The sequence below is a fragment of the Chlorocebus sabaeus genome, chromosome 28 (genome assembly GCF_047675955.1).
Source record: "Chlorocebus sabaeus isolate Y175 chromosome 28, mChlSab1.0.hap1, whole genome shotgun sequence".
Classification (NCBI taxonomy): domain Eukaryota; kingdom Metazoa; phylum Chordata; class Mammalia; order Primates; family Cercopithecidae; genus Chlorocebus; species Chlorocebus sabaeus.
Window position 1 is genome coordinate 20,226,852 of NC_132931.1, and position 19,793 is coordinate 20,246,644.

General features: G+C 66.1%; 1 protein-coding gene across 2 annotated transcripts in view; it reads left to right on the top strand.

Annotated features, from left to right (window-relative positions):
* Positions 1 to 19,518, top strand: part of INTS1 (integrator complex subunit 1) — a 35,265-nt gene extending 15,747 nt beyond the window's left edge. Inside the window, exons 19-48 of one of the 2 annotated variants that reach the window (XM_008018878.3) lie at positions 410 to 607; positions 918 to 1,047; positions 1,266 to 1,445; positions 1,593 to 1,742; positions 2,566 to 2,745; positions 2,833 to 2,937; positions 3,725 to 3,892; positions 3,990 to 4,101; positions 5,507 to 5,668; positions 6,669 to 6,815; positions 7,218 to 7,316; positions 7,671 to 7,795; positions 8,357 to 8,611; positions 9,166 to 9,325; positions 9,542 to 9,682; positions 10,063 to 10,246; positions 10,326 to 10,449; positions 11,072 to 11,196; positions 11,336 to 11,423; positions 11,496 to 11,722; positions 11,882 to 12,005; positions 13,428 to 13,561; positions 13,909 to 14,101; positions 14,590 to 14,717; positions 15,023 to 15,135; positions 17,290 to 17,403; positions 18,152 to 18,222; positions 18,569 to 18,660; positions 18,835 to 18,944; positions 19,080 to 19,518. In XM_008018878.3, the coding sequence (XP_008017069.1) occupies positions 410 to 607; positions 918 to 1,047; positions 1,266 to 1,445; positions 1,593 to 1,742; positions 2,566 to 2,745; positions 2,833 to 2,937; positions 3,725 to 3,892; positions 3,990 to 4,101; positions 5,507 to 5,668; positions 6,669 to 6,815; positions 7,218 to 7,316; positions 7,671 to 7,795; positions 8,357 to 8,611; positions 9,166 to 9,325; positions 9,542 to 9,682; positions 10,063 to 10,246; positions 10,326 to 10,449; positions 11,072 to 11,196; positions 11,336 to 11,423; positions 11,496 to 11,722; positions 11,882 to 12,005; positions 13,428 to 13,561; positions 13,909 to 14,101; positions 14,590 to 14,717; positions 15,023 to 15,135; positions 17,290 to 17,403; positions 18,152 to 18,222; positions 18,569 to 18,660; positions 18,835 to 18,944; positions 19,080 to 19,195 (4,255 nt within the window). In that variant the 3' untranslated portion in view covers positions 19,196 to 19,518. The remainder of the gene's footprint in view (positions 1 to 409; positions 608 to 917; positions 1,048 to 1,265; positions 1,446 to 1,592; positions 1,743 to 2,565; positions 2,746 to 2,832; positions 2,938 to 3,724; positions 3,893 to 3,989; positions 4,102 to 5,506; positions 5,669 to 6,668; positions 6,816 to 7,217; positions 7,317 to 7,670; positions 7,796 to 8,356; positions 8,612 to 9,165; positions 9,326 to 9,541; positions 9,683 to 10,062; positions 10,247 to 10,325; positions 10,450 to 11,071; positions 11,197 to 11,335; positions 11,424 to 11,495; positions 11,723 to 11,881; positions 12,006 to 13,427; positions 13,562 to 13,908; positions 14,102 to 14,589; positions 14,718 to 15,022; positions 15,136 to 17,289; positions 17,404 to 18,151; positions 18,223 to 18,568; positions 18,661 to 18,834; positions 18,945 to 19,079) is intronic. The other variant, XM_008018879.3, reaches the window with a different exon arrangement.
* Positions 19,519 to 19,793: the final 275 nt, after the last annotated feature.

Here is a 19,793-nt window from a genome sequence, read left to right on the forward strand (position 1 = left end):
CGTGAGCCTCTGTAGGCAGAGAGTCCGTGCCCTGCAGGTCAGTCCCTGGATGGGTGGGCGGAGCCTGTGTGGCTGTCGTACGGGGCTGTGCTCCCGGCGTGGGTGGCGTGGGTGGGAGGTGGCCCAGGAGGAGGCCGGGTTCTGATGCTGCGGCCGTGGCTCTGGTAAGGGCGACACGCTGCCTGTGGAGGACGAGGCAGTGGCTGGACCGAACCTCAGGGCAGCACCGTGGCTTCTCGCCGTGCTCTGACGGCTCTGCGGATGCTCCCGGGCGCCCTGTGCTCCTGACTCCTGTGCAGCAGGCAGCAGCGGTCACAGGGGTTTTGACGCTCCTTGACCCTGAGCGTGGTCCGCTGGGAGTGAGCCCTTCGTAGGGGACAGGGTGACACGCTCCTCCCTCTGGCCCTAGCAACTACTCCTACCCGCCGTGCACCCTGACGGATGAGGAGACCCGGACGGAGATGATGAACCGTGAGCTGCAGACTGCCCAGCGGGAGAAGCAGGAGATCCTGGCCTTCGAGGGGCACCTGGCAGCCGCGTCTACCAAGCAGACCATCACTGAGAGCAGCAGCCTCCTCCTGTCGCAGCTCACCAGCCTGGACCCCCAGTACGCAGCCCGCACAGCCCTGCCCCGCGCCTGCCGTCAGCGCCTGTGGGTGGTTGGTGTGGGTGGCACAGAGGCTGAAGGAGCAGGCGGAGCCGACTGCACTGCGGCAGACCCTAAAAGGCCTGTGGAGCCCTGTCCCCATGTCCCTGGCTTACTGCTGTGGGGCCAGGCCCTGGGGACATCCCAGGTCAGGACGGGTCGCCTGTCTCAGGTTGTCGGCTGCCCCTCGAAGCAGGGATGGGAGGAGGGGGCGTTCTCTGGGTGATCCACTCAGGGCGTGCTGACGCATCATGTCCTCTGTGACCCTCAGAGGGCCCCCTCGGAGGCCTCCCCCTCACATCCTGGATCAAGTGAAAAGTCTCAACCAGTCCCTCCGCCTCGGGCACCTCCTGTGCCGCAGCCGAAACCCCGACTTCCTCCTCCACATCATCCAGCGGCAGGTGAGCTCAGAGGCTCCAGGAGGTAGAGATGGCGGTCTCGGGAGGCCCGGAGCCTTCCGGAGGCCTTGGTGGCCAGAAGCGGGCAGGACACACCTGGATGCCAGGCCCATGAGCTGGCTGCTGTGTGTCGCCCTTTCCGGCTCCAAGGTCGCCCAGGGGGCTGGCGGCAGGTGTTGGGCCCAGAAGGCGCTGAGCGGTGGCTGCTGTCACCTGCCCAGGCATCCTCGCAGTCCATGCCCTGGCTGGCGGACCTGGTACAGTCCAGCGAGGGCTCCCTGGATGTGCTGCCCGTGCAGTGTCTGTGTGAGTTCCTGCTGCACGATGCTGTGGACGATGCTGCCTCCGGAGAGGAGGACGACGAGGGCGAGAGCAAGGAGCAGAAGGCCAAGAAGCGGCAGGTCAGGGCTGCCCACCCCTCAGCCCACCCACCTCTCAGCGCGCACCCCTGTCAGGGCCGCCCACCCCTTGGCCCACCCGCCCCACACCCCACATCCCATCTGCCTGGCCTGTCACTTGCACCCCTGAGAGCCCCCTTCTCCCCACAGAGGCAGCAGAAGCAGCGGCAGCTGCTGGGCCGCCTGCAGGACCTGCTGTTGGGCCCGAAGGCTGATGAGCAGACAACGTGTGAGGTGCTGGACTACTTCCTGCGGCGCCTCGGCTCCTCCCAGGTGGCCTCCCGTGTGCTGGCCATGAAGGTGAGGTGGTGGGCGGGTCTTCCTGCGCACGCTCTTCATGTTTAAAATGAGTAGGCTGGGGACCAGGCACGGTGGCTCATGCCTGTAATCCCAGCACTTTGGGAGGCCAAGGCGGGCGGATTGCCTGAAGTCAGGAATTTGAGACCAGCCTGGGCAACACAGGGAGACCCCATCTTTACAAAAAATGAAAAAATTAGCTGGGTGTGGTAGTGTGTGCCTGTGTTCCCAGCTACCCTGGAAGCTGAGGCAGGAGGATCACTTGAGCCCAGGAGTGTGAGACCAGGCTGGGCAACACAGTGAGACCCATCTCTACAAAAAATAAAAGATGAAAAAAATTATCTGGGTGTGGCGGCATGCCACCACTAAGATGCTAAGATGGGAGAATCACTTGAACCCAGGAGGTTGAGGCTGCAATGAGCTGTGATCACACCACTGCACTCCAGCCTGGGCGACAGAATGAGACCCTGTCTTAAAAAGTGAAAGTAAAAGTAAAATGAGTGTTCAGTTCACCCCAACTGTATTTTTAAGTTCCTTGCCTGCGTAGGAGGGCTGCGCTGGTGAAACGTGAAGGTGGACCCCGCCACCTGCCTGGTGTTCCTTTCCTGTTGGGGACGGGAGGGTCCAGGGTGGCTTCACGAACGTGAACAGAAGCGTTTAACAGAAAGAGCTCGGTCTCATTTTTCCCTTTTCCCTGCGGCCTCCCCTGGGAAGCAAGCGCCACATCCTCCTTGGGGCTCTGAGGCGCCGCCGTGTGCTCCCGGGGCCGGGCTGAGACCCCGCCCATGCTGCTGAAGCCGGCCCAGCTCACGCGTGTCTGCCACAGGGTTTGTCGCTCGTGCTCTCGGAGGGCAGCCTGCGGGACGGGGAGGAGAAGGAGCCCCCCATGGAGGAGGATGCGGGGGACACGGATGTGCTGCAGGGCTACCAGTGGCTGCTGCGGGACCTGCCCCGCCTGCCGCTCTTCGACAGCGTCAGGAGCACCACAGCCCTGGCCCTGCAGCAGGTGAGGGCGCTGACCAGGGCCGCGATGTTCAGGGATGAGAGGGCCACAGCCCTGCCCCGGTGCTGCTCAGACCACCCTCCCCTCCAGGCAATCCATATGGAGACCGACCCCCAGACCATCAGCGCCTACCTGATCTACCTGTCCCAGCACACGCCTGTGGAGGAACAGGCCCAGCACAGCGACCTGGCCCTGGTGAGGCAGCAGAGCCAGCCAGCAGTGTGGCCCTGGGGAGGGTATGGGGCCTGTGGTGCAGTGCCCTGGGCTGGCGGCTTCTTGGGCCTCAGGGAAGCATTGAGGGGGGGAGGGCTGTCACGGCTGCTGTGCTGGGGCCTCTGTGACTCTGTGGCCACCTGTGTCCCTTCCTTAGTCACCACTCACTCCCTGGAGCTTTCTCCCTAATCCCTGAGGGTGCGAAGTCACAGGGAGGAGGGTGCCTTGTTCACAGCAGGGTGGAATCTGAGCCATCAGCCCTCTTCCCCACACCAGGAGGGTTTGGGCTATGGGCCCAGGTCGCTGGGCACCTGCCCGCTGTCCTCAGCATCTTTGGCTCACATGTGTGGCACTGACTCCTGTCTTCTCTCCTGGGTGCTGTCCCTCTCCGCTGGGCTTCCAACTTTGCACTGCTGTCCTCTGTCCCCAACCTGCGCTGTGACCTAGTGAAAGTTCGTGGCCCGAGTCCTTGGGGAATGAGTGATGGGTGAACAGATGGTGGCTGCTGAGCAGAGGGCAGCAGTGTCTGCCTTCAGGGCCTGGTCATTGTTCTTGGCCGCTAGAGTCATGTCTTCTCTCCCGCCTGGAGAGTCCGACCCAGCTCTGGTCGTCTCCCCTGGAGGCCTGTGGCAGAGTGAGGGTCTGCGGTGCTGGTGCCCTGGGCCCTGCTTAAGATCCCAGTGAGGACGTGCCTGCGATAAGGACGCCCCAGCTGGCCGGAGAGCCGAGCTGTCTTGGAGCCTCTGACACCCCCCTGTCCACACACCAGGACGTGGCCCGGCTGGTCGTGGAGCGCTCTACCATCATGTCCCACCTCTTCTCCAAGCTCTCCCCGAGTGCCGCGTCGGACGCCGTGCTGAGCGCTCTGCTGTCCATCTTCTCACGCTACGTGAGGCGCATGCGGCAGAGCAAGGAGGGCGAGGAGGTCTACAGCTGGGTGAGGCCGCGCAGCGCGCTTGGTGCCGGCTTGGTGCCCTTGATGCTGGCCCAGGGTCCCGGAACCTCATGGCCCTGACTCCACTTCTTTCCCGCAGTCAGAGTCTCAGGACCAGGTCTTCCTGCGCTGGAGCAGCGGGGAGACGGCCACCATGCACATCCTCGTGGTCCACGCCATGGTCATCCTGCTGACACTGGGCCCGCCTCGAGGTGAGCTGCCACGGGCACTGGGAGGGCACCTTCGTGCCAGGCGGCCATGGCCCTGACCACACCCAGTGGCTTCCGCGTCCTGGCCTCGCTTCTGGGCGGGAAGCCCTCCGGCCCTTTTACCCTGTGTCCTAGCTTCTCTCCTAAAGAGGAGGCTGCAGTCCGTCCCGCGTGTCTCTGAGCACTTGGTGGACACGTGGGAGATCCCCGAGTGGTGCGACCTCCCAGCCTGGAGAGCCCTGAGCTGGAGGGCCTGGTGCAGCCTGCGGTCAGAGTCCTCACTGCCCCAGCCTATCCGTGTAGGCCTGCAGTGCCTGGGAGGCGGCAAACTCGGGGTTTCACTGTGTGGAGGTGCGACATGAGGCTGCCAGGCAAGCGGGTCCTCTCCCCAGGGCCTGGGCATATGACCCTGAGGACGCTCCGACCAGCGCAGTGTTTGGAATCCGGCGCCCACCCAGCCATGCCCTCTGTGGCCGTAGCCTTCCGCTTTGTTCTTGGCTGACACCAGGAACTGCTCCCACGTTCACCCCATTGTGTCTGCCAGTGGGGGAAGGGGGCGGAACCCCCTTGCTGGGGTTTGGGTGGACGTGGGCGGGCTGTGCCAGGGTGGTGAACCCCCTTGCCGGAGGTCGGGTGGACGTGGGCGGGCTGTGCCAGGGTGGTGAACCCCCTTGCTGGAGGTTGGGTGGATGTGGGCGGGCTGTGCCAGGGTAGTGAATCCCCTTGCCAGAGGTCAGGTGGATGTGGGCGAGCTGTGCCAGGGTGGTGAACCCCCTTGCTGGGGTTTGGGTGGATGTGGGCAGGCTGTGCCAGGGTAGTGAACCCCCTTGCCAGAGGTCAGGTGGATGTGGGTGAGCTGTGCCAGGGTGGTGAACCCCCTTGCTGGGGTTTGGGTGGATGTGGGCGGGCTGTGCCAGGGTAGTGAACCCCCTTGCCGGAGGTCAGGTGGATGTGGGCGAGCTGTGCCAGGGTGGTGAGCCCTGTTGGGAGGCAGATGCAGTCACAGGTGTCACCCTTGGGAGGGGCAGCAGGGGAAGCTGGCCCCATGTGGGCCTGGGTCTGTGGGGTTTTCCATTGGCTTTGTGGAGCCAGAGAGCTGGATGGGACCTGGTTCAGCCAAGCAAAGCCTCTTGGGCAGGGGCTGGACAGGGACATGCACATGTCCCCTTGGCCAAGACAAAATGGCGGTGATACCGGTTGCCGTCCCGCAGTGTCTGTGAGGATCAAATGCATGCACCTACGCAGAGCACCCGTGAATAGCAAGTACTCTAGCACGGGAGCCCCGTGCTCCTCCCAAGCCTCAGTTTCCCCCTTGGGAGAGGAGGTGCCTCTAGCCTTGGCACCAGCTGTGCTTGGGGCTGGGCTCCCGGCGGGTCTGAAGGCTGCTCACCCGTTGTCTTTCCTGAAGCCGACGACAGCGAGTTCCAGGCACTGCTGGACATCTGGTTTCCGGAGGAGAAGCCGCTGCCCACCGCCTTCCTGGTGGACACGTCAGAGGAGGCGCTGCTGCTTCCGGACTGGCTGAAGCTTCGCATGATCCGTTCTGAGGTGCTCCGCCTGGTGGACGCCGGTACGGCCCAGGCTGGGCTTGAGTGGTGGGGGCTGCTGACTCGGGGGTCCCGGGCCCCTCGCCTGCTCCTCTGCTCTGAGGTGCTCCGCCTCATGGACGCCGGTACGGCCCAGGGTGGGCTCGGGCGGGGGCTGCTGACTCGGGGAGTCCCAGGCCCCTCATCTGCTCCTCATGGGCCTGGATGGTCTCCGGCCGTGGCAGAGGAGAAGAATGGCCGGGTGGCCTCAGGGGATCCTGCAGATCTTATGTCCTGGCCACAGCAGGCTGTGCTGGACCCTGGGAAGAGACCTAGGGCAGCCTGTGCTGGCCCCGTCTGAGAGGGTCTTGCTGTCAGGCTCAGGGGCCTAGAGTGAGAAACGGGGCCTGGACGGAAAGAAGAGAAAGTGGTCTGGGGTTGGAGGGGAGGAGGGGAAGTGGTGGGGCCTCTGGGTTGGTCCCTGAAGGATTTGGGGGTTGGAGCTGCAGCTGGGGACCCCAGCAGGGGATGAGCGTGGGGCCTGGGCCCACGTAGGTCAGTAGAGCTGGTGCCTGGTCAGTGAGGAGACATGGGGGGCAGCTGGGTGAGTGAGTGGGGCTGGCTCAGGAAGCCCTGACTGCCAAGGGGTGTAGGCTGTTGTGTGCCCGCGGGAGCCGTCGATGGCTTCAGGGTAAGAGCGCCATCCTGAGCATTGAGAGGAGATAGTCATGGTGGCCTGTGTACTGCGCCATGCCACCATAGGCCCTCTGGAGCGTCCACCCACCCCCGGGGATGGGGCCCACACAGCTGCCATCCAGGGCACAAGGCGGTCCTGAACCGCTGTCCCCTCGTGCGGCCCTAGGTCTCGGGTGGGGCTGCTGAGTGTGCACTGCCACGGGTCTTGGGTGGGGTCACTGAGTGCGTGTGGCCCAGGGTCTCGGGTGGGTGGGGTCACTGCACACAGGCAGCCCCAAGTCTCGGGTGGGGTCCCGAGTGCCTGTTGCCCGGGTCTCAGGTGGCGTTACAGAGCGCGTGCACTCTCAGCCCTGCAGGACCTGGAGCCGCAGCAGCTGCTGCTGTTCGTGCAGTCCTTTGGCATCCCCGTGTCCAGCATGAGCAAACTCCTCCGGTTCCTGGACCAGGCGGTGGCCCACGACCCCCAGACGCTGGAGCAGAACATCATGGACAAAAGTAAGATGCCGGGGACCTGCGGAGTGGGCCACACACGTGGACCGAGCCCCATCCCGGCCAGGCTTTTGGGGCCTGGGTGGGAGCGGGTGGGTGATCCGAGGTCAGCTGGGTGTGGGTGGCACTCGAGGCCAGGCTTAGAGCTGTGGGCCAGTGAGGCTGGCCAGGCAGAAGGGACCCGAGGCCTGGGCCTGCCCCAACCCTGGGGCCAGACACCCTGTCGGGCCTGTTCTGAGGTTGGAGGGACTGTTGGGGCCTCGATGCTCACTGAGCCTGCCCAGCTTCTGAAGTCCTTGGGAAGCGCTGGAGACTGTGGGGGTGTCCCCAGCTCTGGTGTCTGTGGAGAAGGGAGGACCTGCCCCGACCCCTGGCCGCGCCCAGGCGTGACTCTGCTGCTGTTTGCAGATTACATGGCCCACCTGGTGGAGGTCCAGCATGAGCGAGGCGCCTCCGGAGGCCAGACTTTCCACTCCCTGCTCACGGCCTCCCTGCCGCCCCGCCGAGGTACCGGGGAGGGACAGGGCCCACGCAGAGACCCAGCCTGGGGAGGGAGACGGGACCTGCGGAACCACACAGTGCAGTGCACACTTGCTGATGTCACCTGAGAGGGGCCCCCACAGAGGCTCTCGGCCGGTCTTTGGTCAGCGTTTGCCTCTGGCTAGCATGTGGGTTCTCATTGAGTCTGAGATCCCTGTGGTCCTGAGGAAGACCTGGGGTCCTTGGGGAGCACGGAGCCCAGGTCTGAGCTCTTCCTCCTGGGTGACGGTCCGCAGGCAGGGCTGGCCATGGCTTGCAGTTTCCACCGCTGGAAGCCAGTCAGGACGTGTCCAGCCACTGATGGTTCTCCCGTCTCTGCAGACAGCACAGAGGCACCCAAACCAAAGAGCAGCCCGGAGCAGCCCACAGGCCAGGGCCGGATTCGGGCGGGGACCCAGCTCCGGGTGCTGGGCCCTGAGGACGACCTGGCTGGCATGTTCCTCCAGGTAGCGATGCTGCTGCGCGTGGGTCTCCACCTGCAGCCCCTCTTCCTGTGTACAGCCTCCCCTGCCGCCTCGCACACACAGCGGCCTTGACACGCGTGACCGCCTGACCCTGGCACATTGCTTTCACGTAACACTCCCACGCCCTCAGATGGAGGCTGAGGCCAGCACTGGGGAAGGGGGTCACCCTGCACCCTCCCTGCCGTCCTTGCACACCCCTCTGCGTGGGGCATCCCGTTTGATATATGCAGAAGCCAAAGTTGCAGGTCTCACCCGAGGTCTGGCTGTTGGAGCCGGGGATCCTGCAGGGGACCACCTCCTGATGGGGAGCCTGGTGGGCCCCGGCAGGCTCTGGACACCTTTGTCCTCTGGGGCAGCTCCTGGGTGTTGGGGTCCCTCATTGCTCCCCATCACAGGTCTCAAGGGCCCTAGGCCCCTCAGGCCACAAATGAACAAGGAGTTGATGGGACGCGGTTCTGGCACGAAGCTGCACCCACCGGGCACTCAGCCTCTCCGCGGTGCTCCTCCTCCGCTTCCTCCTGACACCGGTCTGCCCTGTTCCAGATCTTCCCGCTCAGCCCGGACCCTCGGTGGCAGAGCTCCAGTCCCCGCCCCGTGGCCCTCGCGCTGCAGCAGGCCCTGGGCCAGGAGCTGGCCCGCGTCATCCAGGGTAACCCTGAGGTGCCGGGCATCACGGTGCGTGTCCTGCAGGCCCTCGCCACCCTGCTCAGCTCCCCACACGGCGGTGCCCTGGTGATGTCCATGCACCGTAGCCACTTCCTGGCCTGCCCGCTGATGCGCCAGCTCTGCCAGTACCAGGTGCCCGGGTGTGGGCCTCGGGTGGGAGGAGGAAGGCAGGCAGTGAGGGCTCTGCCTCCCGCAGGACAGCCTGGGTGTCGTGACTGCTCCTGTGTGGGTCTTGGGTCTCGGTTTCTAAGCAAAAAAGGACAGTGCCCCAGGGAGCGGCGGCAGGGGTCCGTCCCCTTTCTTCAGTGAACATTCCCCCGGGACGGGAGGTGGGGCAGTGCGGCGTCCACCTGTTCGCGCCCCACCACCCAGGCGCGGCGCCCCTGCCTTGCTTTTCCCATCTGCTGGTGCCTGGGACTGTGTTTTACTTGTGTGTCTGTTTATTTTTTCCCTTGAACCGCATGGGAGCCCTCACCAACTGGGGGTTTTGAAAGGGTCTCTGCGAGGTCATCTGGGCCTGTGCAGGGGAGGCACCATTTCAGGCAGGAGGTGGGATGAGGTGGGCTCAGGCCCTAGGTGCCGGTCGCGGCAGGTGTCAGCAGCCTCACAGCCCCGGTCTGGGCCTTGGGTGCCGGGTCCCCGTGTGTCATCTGCCAGGGTAGCCACATGCCACTTTGTCCCCGCAGCGCTGTGTGCCGCAGGACACCGGCTTCTCCTCACTCTTCCTGAAGGTGCTCCTGCAGATGCTGCAGTGGTTGGACAGCCCTGGCGTGGAGGGCGGGCCCCTGCGGGCACAGCTCAGGATGCTCGCTGGCCAGGCCTCGGCTGGGCGCAGGCTCAGCGACGGTGAGGACCGTGCCAGACTGGCAGACAGCTGGGGGGCACTGGATGGGGGCTCACACAGTGGCCAAGCTGCCTGGCACCCCGAGGCCCAGGGAGTGGCTTGTTGGGGGGTGCCCGCGTGGACCCAGGGGAGCTCTTCTACCGTGGGGCCTCCCTGGACGGGGCATACCAATAGGGGTGAGGGCGGAGCCACAGGGCACTCACACAGACCTCCCACAGTGCGAGGGGGGCTCCTGCGCCTGGCCGATGCCCTGGCCTTCCGTCAGGACCTGGAGGTGGTTAGCTCCACCGTGCGTGCCGTCGTCGCCACCCTGAGGTCTGGGGAGCAGTGCAGCGTGGAGCCCGAGCTGATCAGCAAAGGTACCTTCCTGGCCCAGTCCCCTCGGGCCGCTGGGGCCCTGGGAAGACCCAAGCCTGCGGCTGCTTCTTGCTGCCTAGTGGGGGACGGACAGTGGCTGCTCAGCACTGTCCTCAGAAAGTGCCCACAGAGGTCCCCTCTCAGATGGCCGAGGACGGGGCCTCTTGAGAATGAGTTGGAGCTTTCTCCTTGGGGGGCCCCCCGATCACTGCTGCACCCAGCAAAGTGAGCCCCGGCCCCGGCTGTACTCTCTGGCCCTGGCTGGGCTCTCCTGTTGTGTTCCACACACGGTCACCCCACATCCCACCCTGGCTAGCCCACACCCACTCGGCAGCCCCCCCGACCTGGGCGTGACCCACATGTTTATCTGTCCCTTGCACAGTCCTCCAGGGGCTGATGGAGGTGAGGTCCCCCCACCTGGAGGAGCTGCTGACTGCGCTCTTCTCTGCCACTGCGGACGCCACCTCCCCGTTTCCAGGCTGTAAGCCCGTTGTGGTGGTGAGCTCCCTGCTGCTGCAGGAGGAGGAGCCCCTGGCTGCAGGGAAGCCGGATGCGGATGGCGGCGGGTGAGCTGGGGTGCTGCACACGGCCGGGGCGGGCGGGCAGGCGGCATCAGCTCCTCCCTGAGCCACCTTCTCCCTGCAGCCTGGAGGCCGTGCGGCTGGGGCCCTCGTCAGGCCTCCTGGTGGACTGGCTGGAGATGCTGGACCCCGAGGTGGTCAGCAGCTGCCCTGACCTGCAGCACAGGCTGCTCTTCTCCCAGAGGAAGGTGGGTGGCACCCAGCTTCAGCATGGGGACTCACCTGGGGTCTAGGGCTCTTCCTGACCTGCAGTGCAGCAGCCTTGGCCTGGGTGAGCCTTGCAGGGGCCCCAGTAGCCCCCCCGCTCTCAGGCCATGTCCTGTAGCAACCCAGAGGAAGGGCAGGGTCCCCTGTTGGCCCCAGCAGAGCCCAGGCCAGGGTCACAGTCGCCTGTGGACCAGCCAGATGTGGGGACAGGGTGGGTAGATGGGGTAGGGTTAGCCACGCCAAACCCTGTAGATTGTGTAGGGGCCTCCATCTTCCCAAAGGGAATGGGGCTGTGGCCAGGAGAAGGGAGGGCAGGTGCTGGGCTCCCCAGGTCCCCCGCAGGGGAAGGATGGCCTCACCAGAGAAGCTGCATGGAGCCCCGGGCACCTCCGCTCTGTGGCATGGCTCCCATGGGAAGAGGTGGGGAGATGCTGCACAGCCACCAGGAGGGGCCCTCCAGCACCACATGACGGGGCCGGTGTCACCGGCCGCACCCCAGGCCTCGGCTCTCTGAGCGGCTCACTGGGGAAGCCATCAGCTGACCTCAGCAGAGCCTGCCATTGGCCCCGGTGAGGCCATCTGGGCTTCTTTCTCCCTCCCCAGGGCAAAGGTCAGGCCCAGGTGCCCTCGTTCCGCCCCTACCTCCTGACCCTCTTCACGCATCAGTCCAGCTGGCCCACGCTGCACCAGTGCATCCGAGTCCTGCTGGGCAAGAGCCGGGAGCAGAGGTGGGCGCCTCCCTGTCCCCAACCCGGGCCGCGTGCACACTGGCCTTCGCCAGCACTCTCCCAGCGCCCGGCTCTGACTGGTACCTCCCATGCTGAGATGAGACACCTCATGCTCAGTGGAACCTGTGCCTCCCCACAGGTTCGACCCCTCCGCCTCTCTGGACTTCCTCTGGGCCTGCATCCACGTTCCTCGCATCTGGCAGGGGCGGGACCAGCGCACCCCACAGGCAGGTCTTGGGAGGGTGGCCCATCCGGGAGAGGGTGTGGCGCTCCGGGACTGACGCAGACGCCTGTTACAGAAGCGGCGGGAGGAGCTAGTGCTGCGGGTGCAGGGCCCGGAGCTCATCAGCCTGGTGGAGCTGATCCTGGCCGAGGCGGAGACGCGGAGCCAGGACGGGGACGCGGCCGCCTGCAGCCTCATCCAGGCCCGGCTGCCCCTGCTGCTCAGCTGCTGCCGTGGGGACGATGAGGGTGTCAGGAAGGTGACGGAGCACCTGTCAGGCTGCATCCAGCAGTGGGGAGACAGGTGCTCAGGCCCCCTGGCCCCAGTTGCTGCCTGGGAGTGAGCCCCATGGAGGGGGTCGAAGCCCAGCCCCGGGTGGTTCCCCATCACACCTGGTCCCGTCCTCCCACCCCTGTCACTGGGGCCCCCTCCGCCTGGTGAGCCCTGCTCCATCTCTTCCAGTGTGCTGGGCAGGCGCTGCCGAGACCTCCTCCTGCAGCTCTACCTACAGCGGCCGGAGCTGCGGGTGCCCGTGCCTGAGGTCCTGCTGCACAGCGAAGGAGCTGCCAGCAGCAGCATCTGCAAGGTGAGGGCACCATTCTGCCGCTCCCTGCGCCGTCCCAGGTGCCCTGACCGGGCAGGGAGGGAGGGCGGAGGCCCCAGTTTGTGTGGCCATCACCAGCTTCACCTCTTGTCCCTTCCCGGTCCACGCTGCCCTGTGGCCCTGTGGGTTTGTCTGCATTGAGTTTTATACCGAGGGGGCCCACAGGCGCTTTGCTCGCGGGGCGCCATCCAGCAGAGTCTGGAGAGTCGTGGTGTCATGGGCGCTGAGCGGCCTGCCATCGTGTGGATGGACCGTTGGTTTATCTGCTCACATGCTGGTGGACGTGGAGTCACGTTCAGTTTGGGGCAGTGACAGCTGCTGGGGACTCGTGCATGGGTCTTGGTGGACGGCCGCGTCCGCTCCTCTCCAGTCACCCTTGGGGCAGGGCTGGGCCTCTCATGCCCGCTTCCCCGCTGCTGGCTGGAACCCGCAGCCTGTCTTCTGCTGGTGCCACAGAGGGCAGCTGACGTTCTGTAATAATTTCTGCCTGTGATTTTTTTCACTTATAAGTTGTTTTATATGTTGAAAGCATACTTGATGTGCAGTTTCGCAGGGAGTTTTTGAGGCAGGGTGTCTGCTGCCAAGGCTGGAGTGCAGCGGCACCATCATAGCTCACTGCAGCCTCAACCTTCCGTGCTCAAGTGATCCTCCCACCTCAGCCTCCCGAGTAGCTGGGACCACAGGCATGTGCCACCACACCCAGTTAATTTTTTTTTTTTTTGAGACAGGAGTCTCTCTCTGTCGCCCAGGCTGGAGTGCAGTGACCGGATCTCAGCTCACTGCAAGCTCCGCCTCCCGGGTTCCTGCCATTCTCCTGCCTCAGCCTCCCGAGTAGCTGGGACTACAGGTGCCCGCCACCTCGCCCGGCTAGTTTTTTTGTATTTTTTATTAGAGACGGGGTTTCACTGTGTTAGCCAGGATGGTCTCGATCTCCTGACCTCGTGATCCACCCGTCTCGGCCTCCCAAAGTGCTGAGATTACAGGCATGAGCCACCGCGCCCGGCCATCTTTTTGTATTTTTAAAAATAGATACGGGGTCTCGCCATGTTGCCCAGGCTGGTCTGAACTCGTGGGCTCTGGTGATCTTCCTGCCTTGGCCTCACAGAGTGCTGGGATGACGTGCATGAGCCACCGCACCCGCCTAGCCAATGTGCAGTTTTGGCTTGTTTCCCGCTTTGTATCATTTGGTGTTGAGCTTTGGTTTTATTCTGTGTGGGGTTTTCCCAGAGGCTGGCTGTGGCCTACCTGCCCTCCTGAGGTGCTCATGGAAGCCTTAAGGAGCCAGTTCCTCTGCTCATGGCATGCCATGCGGTGGATCTCGGCCACAGCTGGCGGCCAGGCTGAGTGTGGGCTGGCAAGTGAGGGGAGCCAGCGGCCCCAGCCTCAGAGTGCCCCTCCCTGCAGCTGGATGGACTCATCCACCGCTTCATCACGCTCCTGGCGGACACCAGCGACTCCCGGGCGTCGGAGAACCGAGGGGCGGACGCCAGCATGGCCTGCCGGAAGCTGGCGGTGGCGCATCCACTACTGCTGCTCAGGTGCTGCATCAGAAGCGCTGCCCTCACCAGACGCTGGTTTAACCAGGGCTCTGCGGCTCTCCAGCCTGGGCAACAAGAGTGAAACTCCGTTTCACACAAAAAACAAAAAGCATGGGCTGAGGTTAACCGAGGGAAGTCAGAGCCCTGAGCTGGGCCTCAGGTGGGAGGAGCTGGGTGGGCCCCAGAGAGGGGCGATGTCATCCCCACCTCCTAGGGCAGGGGGTGGTGTGGGAGTCGGGGTGGGCAGCCCAGGGTCTGGCTCCCGGGGCGTCAGTGGGGCCTTCCTCGGGACATGTGCCACGTGAGCCGGCTGGCCGGGGCTGACTGGGCCCTCACTGCGCCCGCAGGCACCTGCCCATGATCGCGGCGCTCCTGCACGGCCGTACCCACCTCAACTTCCAGGAGTTCCGGCAGCAGAACCACCTGAGCTGCTTCCTGCACGTGCTGGGCCTGCTGGAGCTGCTGCAGCCGCACGTGTTCCGCAGCGAGCACCAGGGGGCGCTGTGGGACTGCCTGCTGTCCTTCATCCGCCTGCTGCTGGTGTGTGCTCCCGCCGCCCGCCGCCGTGCTCCCTTCCACTCCCTCTGCCCTGGCCCAGGCCCGCCGCCTCCACCCGGGGAGGGACTGGGAGGACCCCTGCAGCCGAGGCCCAGGCCAGGCCACCTGCCCTGGGGACCAGCTCCCACCCTGGGAAGCCCCTGCCTGCTGCCCCTCGTGTGCCTGGGGGTCCACGTCCTGCAGAAGCCCAGCCCAGACCCTCCGTGCTGCTCTCTGCGTGTCGCTTGTGCCACCTCGAGCCCCTCATCCATCTGGGCATGTGCCCCAGACGGCCGTGTCCACACCCTGACAGGCCACGCTGGCCACCCTCGGGCCCGCGACGCCACAGTGATTGGCAGCGGGGGCTCATTGGCTGGGGGCTCGTTGGCTGTGGAGTCCGTGCCCTGAGGCTCTGGGAGCAGACGGGAGCACAGGCTGTGTTTTGGCCCAGCGGGGCAGAGCCGCTCCAGGGTGCCGCTTTTGCTTTGCAGAACTATAGGAAGTCCTCCCGCCACCTGGCTGCCTTCATCAACAAGTTCGTGCAGTTCCTCCATAAGTACATCACCTACAACGCCGCGGCAGCCGTTTCCTTCCTTCAGAAGCACGCTGACCCGCTCCAGTGAGTGCCACGGGCTGCAGGGAAGCCTCGCGCCTCTGGCCAGGTCCAGCAGGGTCTGGAGGGTGTCCCCGGGGAGGCTGGGTCATGTCAGATCTGCGGCTCCTGAGGCGGGAGAGGGCTGCTGAGCGTGGTGCTCATCCCAGGGAGCAGAGGCCGCCCCACCCTGCGTCGGAGCTGTCCACACCCACCCCTGCAGCTCTCTGTCCTGTTCCACGCACACATGGCCTCCCCGCCCGGGCCTCCCCTGACCCAGCCTTCCGCCCGCCAGCGGCTTCCTCCCAGGTGAAAGCATCTTCTCTCCCTAGCGACCTGTCCTTCGACAACAGTGACCTGGTGATGCTGAAATCCCTCCTTGCAGGGCTCAGCCTGCCCAGCAGGGACGACAGGACCGACCGAGGCCTGGATGAAGAGGGCGAGGGTGAGTGGGGCTGGCAGGGGCTGCTGGAAGCAGCTGCGGAACAGTCCTGGGGGCCTGGTTTTCCCAGTCGCACAGCCAGCCCTGGGCCGTCTGAGGCGTCCTGATGGGGCTTTGTGAGCCGGGACCTTGCTGACTGGCTGGCCCCTGGCCCACCTCGCGGGGACGAAGTGCTGACTGGTGCCTGACAGAGCATCACCCCCACCCCCGACACATCACCCCACCCCCGGCACATCACCCCGTCCCCGGCACATCGCCCCGTCCCCAGCACATCGCCTCCGCCCCCGGCAGATCGCCTTCAACCCCGGTAGATCGCCTCCAACCCCGGTAGATCGCCTCCAACCCCGGTAGATCGCCTCCAACCCCGGTAGATCGCCTCCAACCCCGGTAGATCGCCTCCAACCCCGGTAGATCGCCTCCGCCCCCGACACATCACCCCCACCCCAGACACATCACCCCAGCCCCCGGCACATCACCCCGCCCCCGGCACATCACCCCGCCCCCGGCACATCACCCCGCCCCCGGCACATCGCCTCCGCCCCCGACACATCGCCCCACCCCCCCCGGCACATCGCCCCACCCCCCCGGCACATCGCCCCACCCCCCCGGCACATCGCCTCAACCCCCGACACATCGCCCCATCCCCGGCACATCACCTCCACCCCCGGCACATCGCCCCGTCCCCGGCACATCACCTCCACCCCCGGCACATCGCCCCGTCCCCGGCACATCACCCCGCCCCCAGCACATCGCCTCCGCCCCCGACACATCGCCCCACCCCCCCCGGCACATCGCCCCACCCCCCCGGCACATCGCCCCGTCCCCGGCACATCACCTCCACCCCCGGCACATCGCCCCGTCCCCGGCACATCACCTCCACCCCCGGCACATCGCCTCAGCCCCCGACACATCACCTCCACCCCCGTGACACATCGCCCCATCCCCGGCACATCACCTCCACCCCCGACACATCGCCCCACCCCCGGCACATCGCCCCGTCCCCGGCACATCACCTCCACCCCCGACACATCACCCCACCCCCGGCACATCGCCCCGTCCCCAGCACATCACCTCCACCCGCGGCACATCGCCCCGTCCCCGGCACATCACCTCCACCCCCGGCACATCACCTCCACCCCCGGCACATCGCCCCGTCCCCGGCACATCACCTCCACCCCCGGCACATCACCTCCACCCGCGGCACATCGCCCCGTCCCCGGCACATCACCTCCACCCCCGGCACATCACCTCCACCCCCGGCACATCGCCCCGTCCCCGGCACATCACCCCACCCCCGGCACATCGCCCAGTCCCCGGCACATCACCTCCACCCCCGGCACATCACCCCACCCCCGGCACATCACCTCCACCCCCGGCACATCACCTCCACCCCCGGCACATCACCTCCACCCGCGGCAGATCACCTCCACCCCCGGCACATCGCCCCGTCCCCGGCACATCGCCCCCACCCCCGGCAGATCACTTCCGCCTCCGGCACATCACCTCCACCCCCGGCAGATCACCTCCACCCCCGGCACATCGCCCCCACCCCCGGCAGATCACCTCCACCCCCGGCACATCGCCTCCGCCCCCGGCACATCGCCTCCACCCCCGCCAGATCACCTCCATCCCCGGCACATCGCCTCCGCCCCAGGCACATTGCCCCGCCCACAGCATATCACCTCCGCCTCCGGCACATTGCCCCCACCCCCGGCAGATCACTTCCGCCTCCGGCAGATCACCTCCACCCCCGGCACATCGCCTCCGCCCCCGGCACATCGCCTCCACCCCAGGCACATTGCCTCGCTCCCGGCATATCACCTCCGCCTCCGGCACATCAGCCCGCCGGGCACATCGCCGCCTCCCCTGCCACATCGCCTCTGCCCCTGGCACATTGCCCCGCCCCCGGCACATCGCTTCCGCTCCTGGCACATCCACCACCCACCAGCGCTTGTCCCAGGTGTCCCTCCGCAGGAAGCCTCCCCTGGTCCTACTGGGCGGCTCCTGGCTCCACCCCACTTGTGGAGCGCTGCTGTGTGCTGGCACCTTGGGAGCCTGGGCAGTGGCCGCTATGCCGTCGGGAGGGCAGGCCCTGGTGCTTCCGTGTGGCACGTCCTGCCGCTCCCGCCCTCCTGCAGCACTGCCACTGTCTTCCAGAGGAGAGCTCAGCTGGCTCCTTGCCCCTGGTCAGCGTCTCCCTGTTCACCCCTCTGACCGCGGCCGAGATGGCCCCCTACATGAAGCGGCTTTCCCGGGGCCAAACGGTGGAGGGTGAGTTGGGCCCTGCTTCACCCACTCGAGGTCAGCGTCCTGGGTCCCATGTGGCTGCGGGTAGCAACCAGCAGCTCTCCCGGCACTGACTGGGGCGTGAGCACGGCCCACGCTGGGCTGCGGGTTGGGGGGCCCTTCCTCACGTTGGGGAGCACCCCAGAGAGGGCCTTAGAAACTCAGAGGCCCAGGGGAGCTGGAGGGAGCTGCTTTGCTTCAGACACAGCAAAAGGCAGGGGAGCACCCTGAGGGGGTGGGAGTGTGGCAGGAAGAGGTCAGGCAGGTGGGCAGGACTAGCGGGTAGGCAGGACTGGTGGCCACCTTCAGAGAAGAGCCAAGGCTGGGTGGCCCAGGTGGAGCCGGGCCGTGGGGCCACTTGATGCTAAGAGCACCCTGGATGTGGGGCTGCCGCAAGGGGTCAATCTCTTTCCTTGGAGACCACGAGTAGGGGCAGGGGCGGGCATTTGTGGAGCTTGGGGGCAGGGACGGGCATTTGCGGAGCTTGGGGGCAGGGACGGGCATTTGCGGAGCTTGGGGGCAGGGACGGGCATTTGCGGAGCTTGGGGGCAGGGACGGGCATTTGCGGAGCTTGGGGGCTTCACTGCTGCGGGCATCACTGGGCTCATGCTTTCCCATGATTTCTGTCCTGTGGTGCTCGGGGCCTTGCCCCCTCTGGGTGGCTGGCTGAGGTGGGGTGGGCAGAGGTCTGCTTGGGCCCTTCAGCTCCGGCCTGGCCCTCTCTCTGTGTTAGATCTGCTGGAGGTTCTGAGTGACATAGACGAGATGTCCCGGCGGAGACCCGAGATCCTGGGCTTCTTCTCGGTGAGCTGGATGGGGCTGAGGGAGAGCTGGGAGGAGCTGATCCCTTGGAGAACCCCAGCAGGGCCACTGCCCCCAACAGGGTGTGCCCGCCCTGAGCCCCAGGGAGTCCTCTGAGGCCGGGCTTCGGGTGGGGCCCCAGCCCAGGCGTTCACAGTCGAGCGGCCGCCAGGGCAGGCCCACCTTCAGCCCTGGGTTGGGACTGGCCGATGGCGCATGTGTCCTGCCTTCTGGATAGGAGCCTAGGGTCCCTGCCATTGCCATCGGCCATCAAGAGACCCAGAGGTGAAGGGGCCTCGATGGGGGCGGGATCCCCCAGTCACACACCTCCCACCTTTCCCCCGGTCAGACCAACCTGCAGCGGCTGATGAGCTCGGCCGAGGAGTCTTGCCGCAACCTGGCCTTCAGCCTGGCCCTGCGCTCCATCCGGAACAGCCCCAGGTGAGACACCGCTGGCCTCTGTCCGCCGCCTCCGCCGGGCCCTGCTAAACGAGGTCACTGCTTGACCACCTGGTGGCCAGACCAGGCTTCCAGGCGGCTCAGCTCGCCCTGTTGGGTGGGGGTCTGGCGTGGGCACAGGGCGGAGGTGCCCACTGAAGTGCGTGGCTCTTTCAGCATTGCAGCTGACTTCCTGCCCACGTTCATGTACTGCCTGGGCAGCCAGGACTTTGAGGTGGTGCAGACGGCCCTCAGGAACCTGCCCGAGTACGCTCTCCTGTGCCAAGGTGAGGACGGGGCCCCATCCGGGGCGGCCGGAGGCGCGTCTCCCGAGAGCTGGCTCTTGCGAGTCCCGAGGTCTGGTCACCGCGGCCAGGGTGTTTGTGGCCAGCGTGACGCGCGGGGCCCCGTCTCCCCCACAGAGCACGCGGCTGTGCTGCTGCACCGGGCCTTCCTGGTGGGCATGTACGGCCAGATGGACCCCAGCGCGCAGATCTCTGAGGCCCTGAGGATCCTGCATATGGAGGCCGTGATGTGAGCCTGTGCCAGCCGACCCCCTTCCAAGCCCCGGCTCGTCCCATCCCTGGGGATCCTCAAGGCGAAGCCCAGGGAGCGCCGCCATTGCTGGTCCCTCCGAGGAGGTGAGGGCGCCGAGCTCCGAGGCCAGGCAGGCTCAGGAACAATACTCCGAACCCTGGGGTGGCTCCGGGCCAGCTGCTGGCATGGGGGGCATCCACCAAGCCCTCATTCACCTTCCGGGCCACAGCCCTGCGGCGGAGCGGTGGGCAGCGTGGCCCAGCGTGTGCAGGATCCCACCGGGCGTGGCCTGGGCTGGTTTTGAATGAAACGATCTGAACTCTCTGTGTCCTCTCTGGTGTCCCATGTCACCCTCTGGCCAGCTGGAGCCTCGAGGACCCTGGCCTTGGCTCCCCAGCCCTGCAGCGCAGGGAGTTGAGCAGGGTCCTGGGAGGTGGAGACCAAGGCCAGGCCGGGCTCTCCCTTGGGCCAGCAGTTCCCGCAGGTGTCGAGGGTCAGGGGACGCTGCCTGCTTGGCTGCCCCCACCATCACGGTCTCCCCGTCAGGTGCCGGCCCTGGGCCCTGCCTGGCCTCGAGTCCTCTGCTCGCGGGGTCGGCC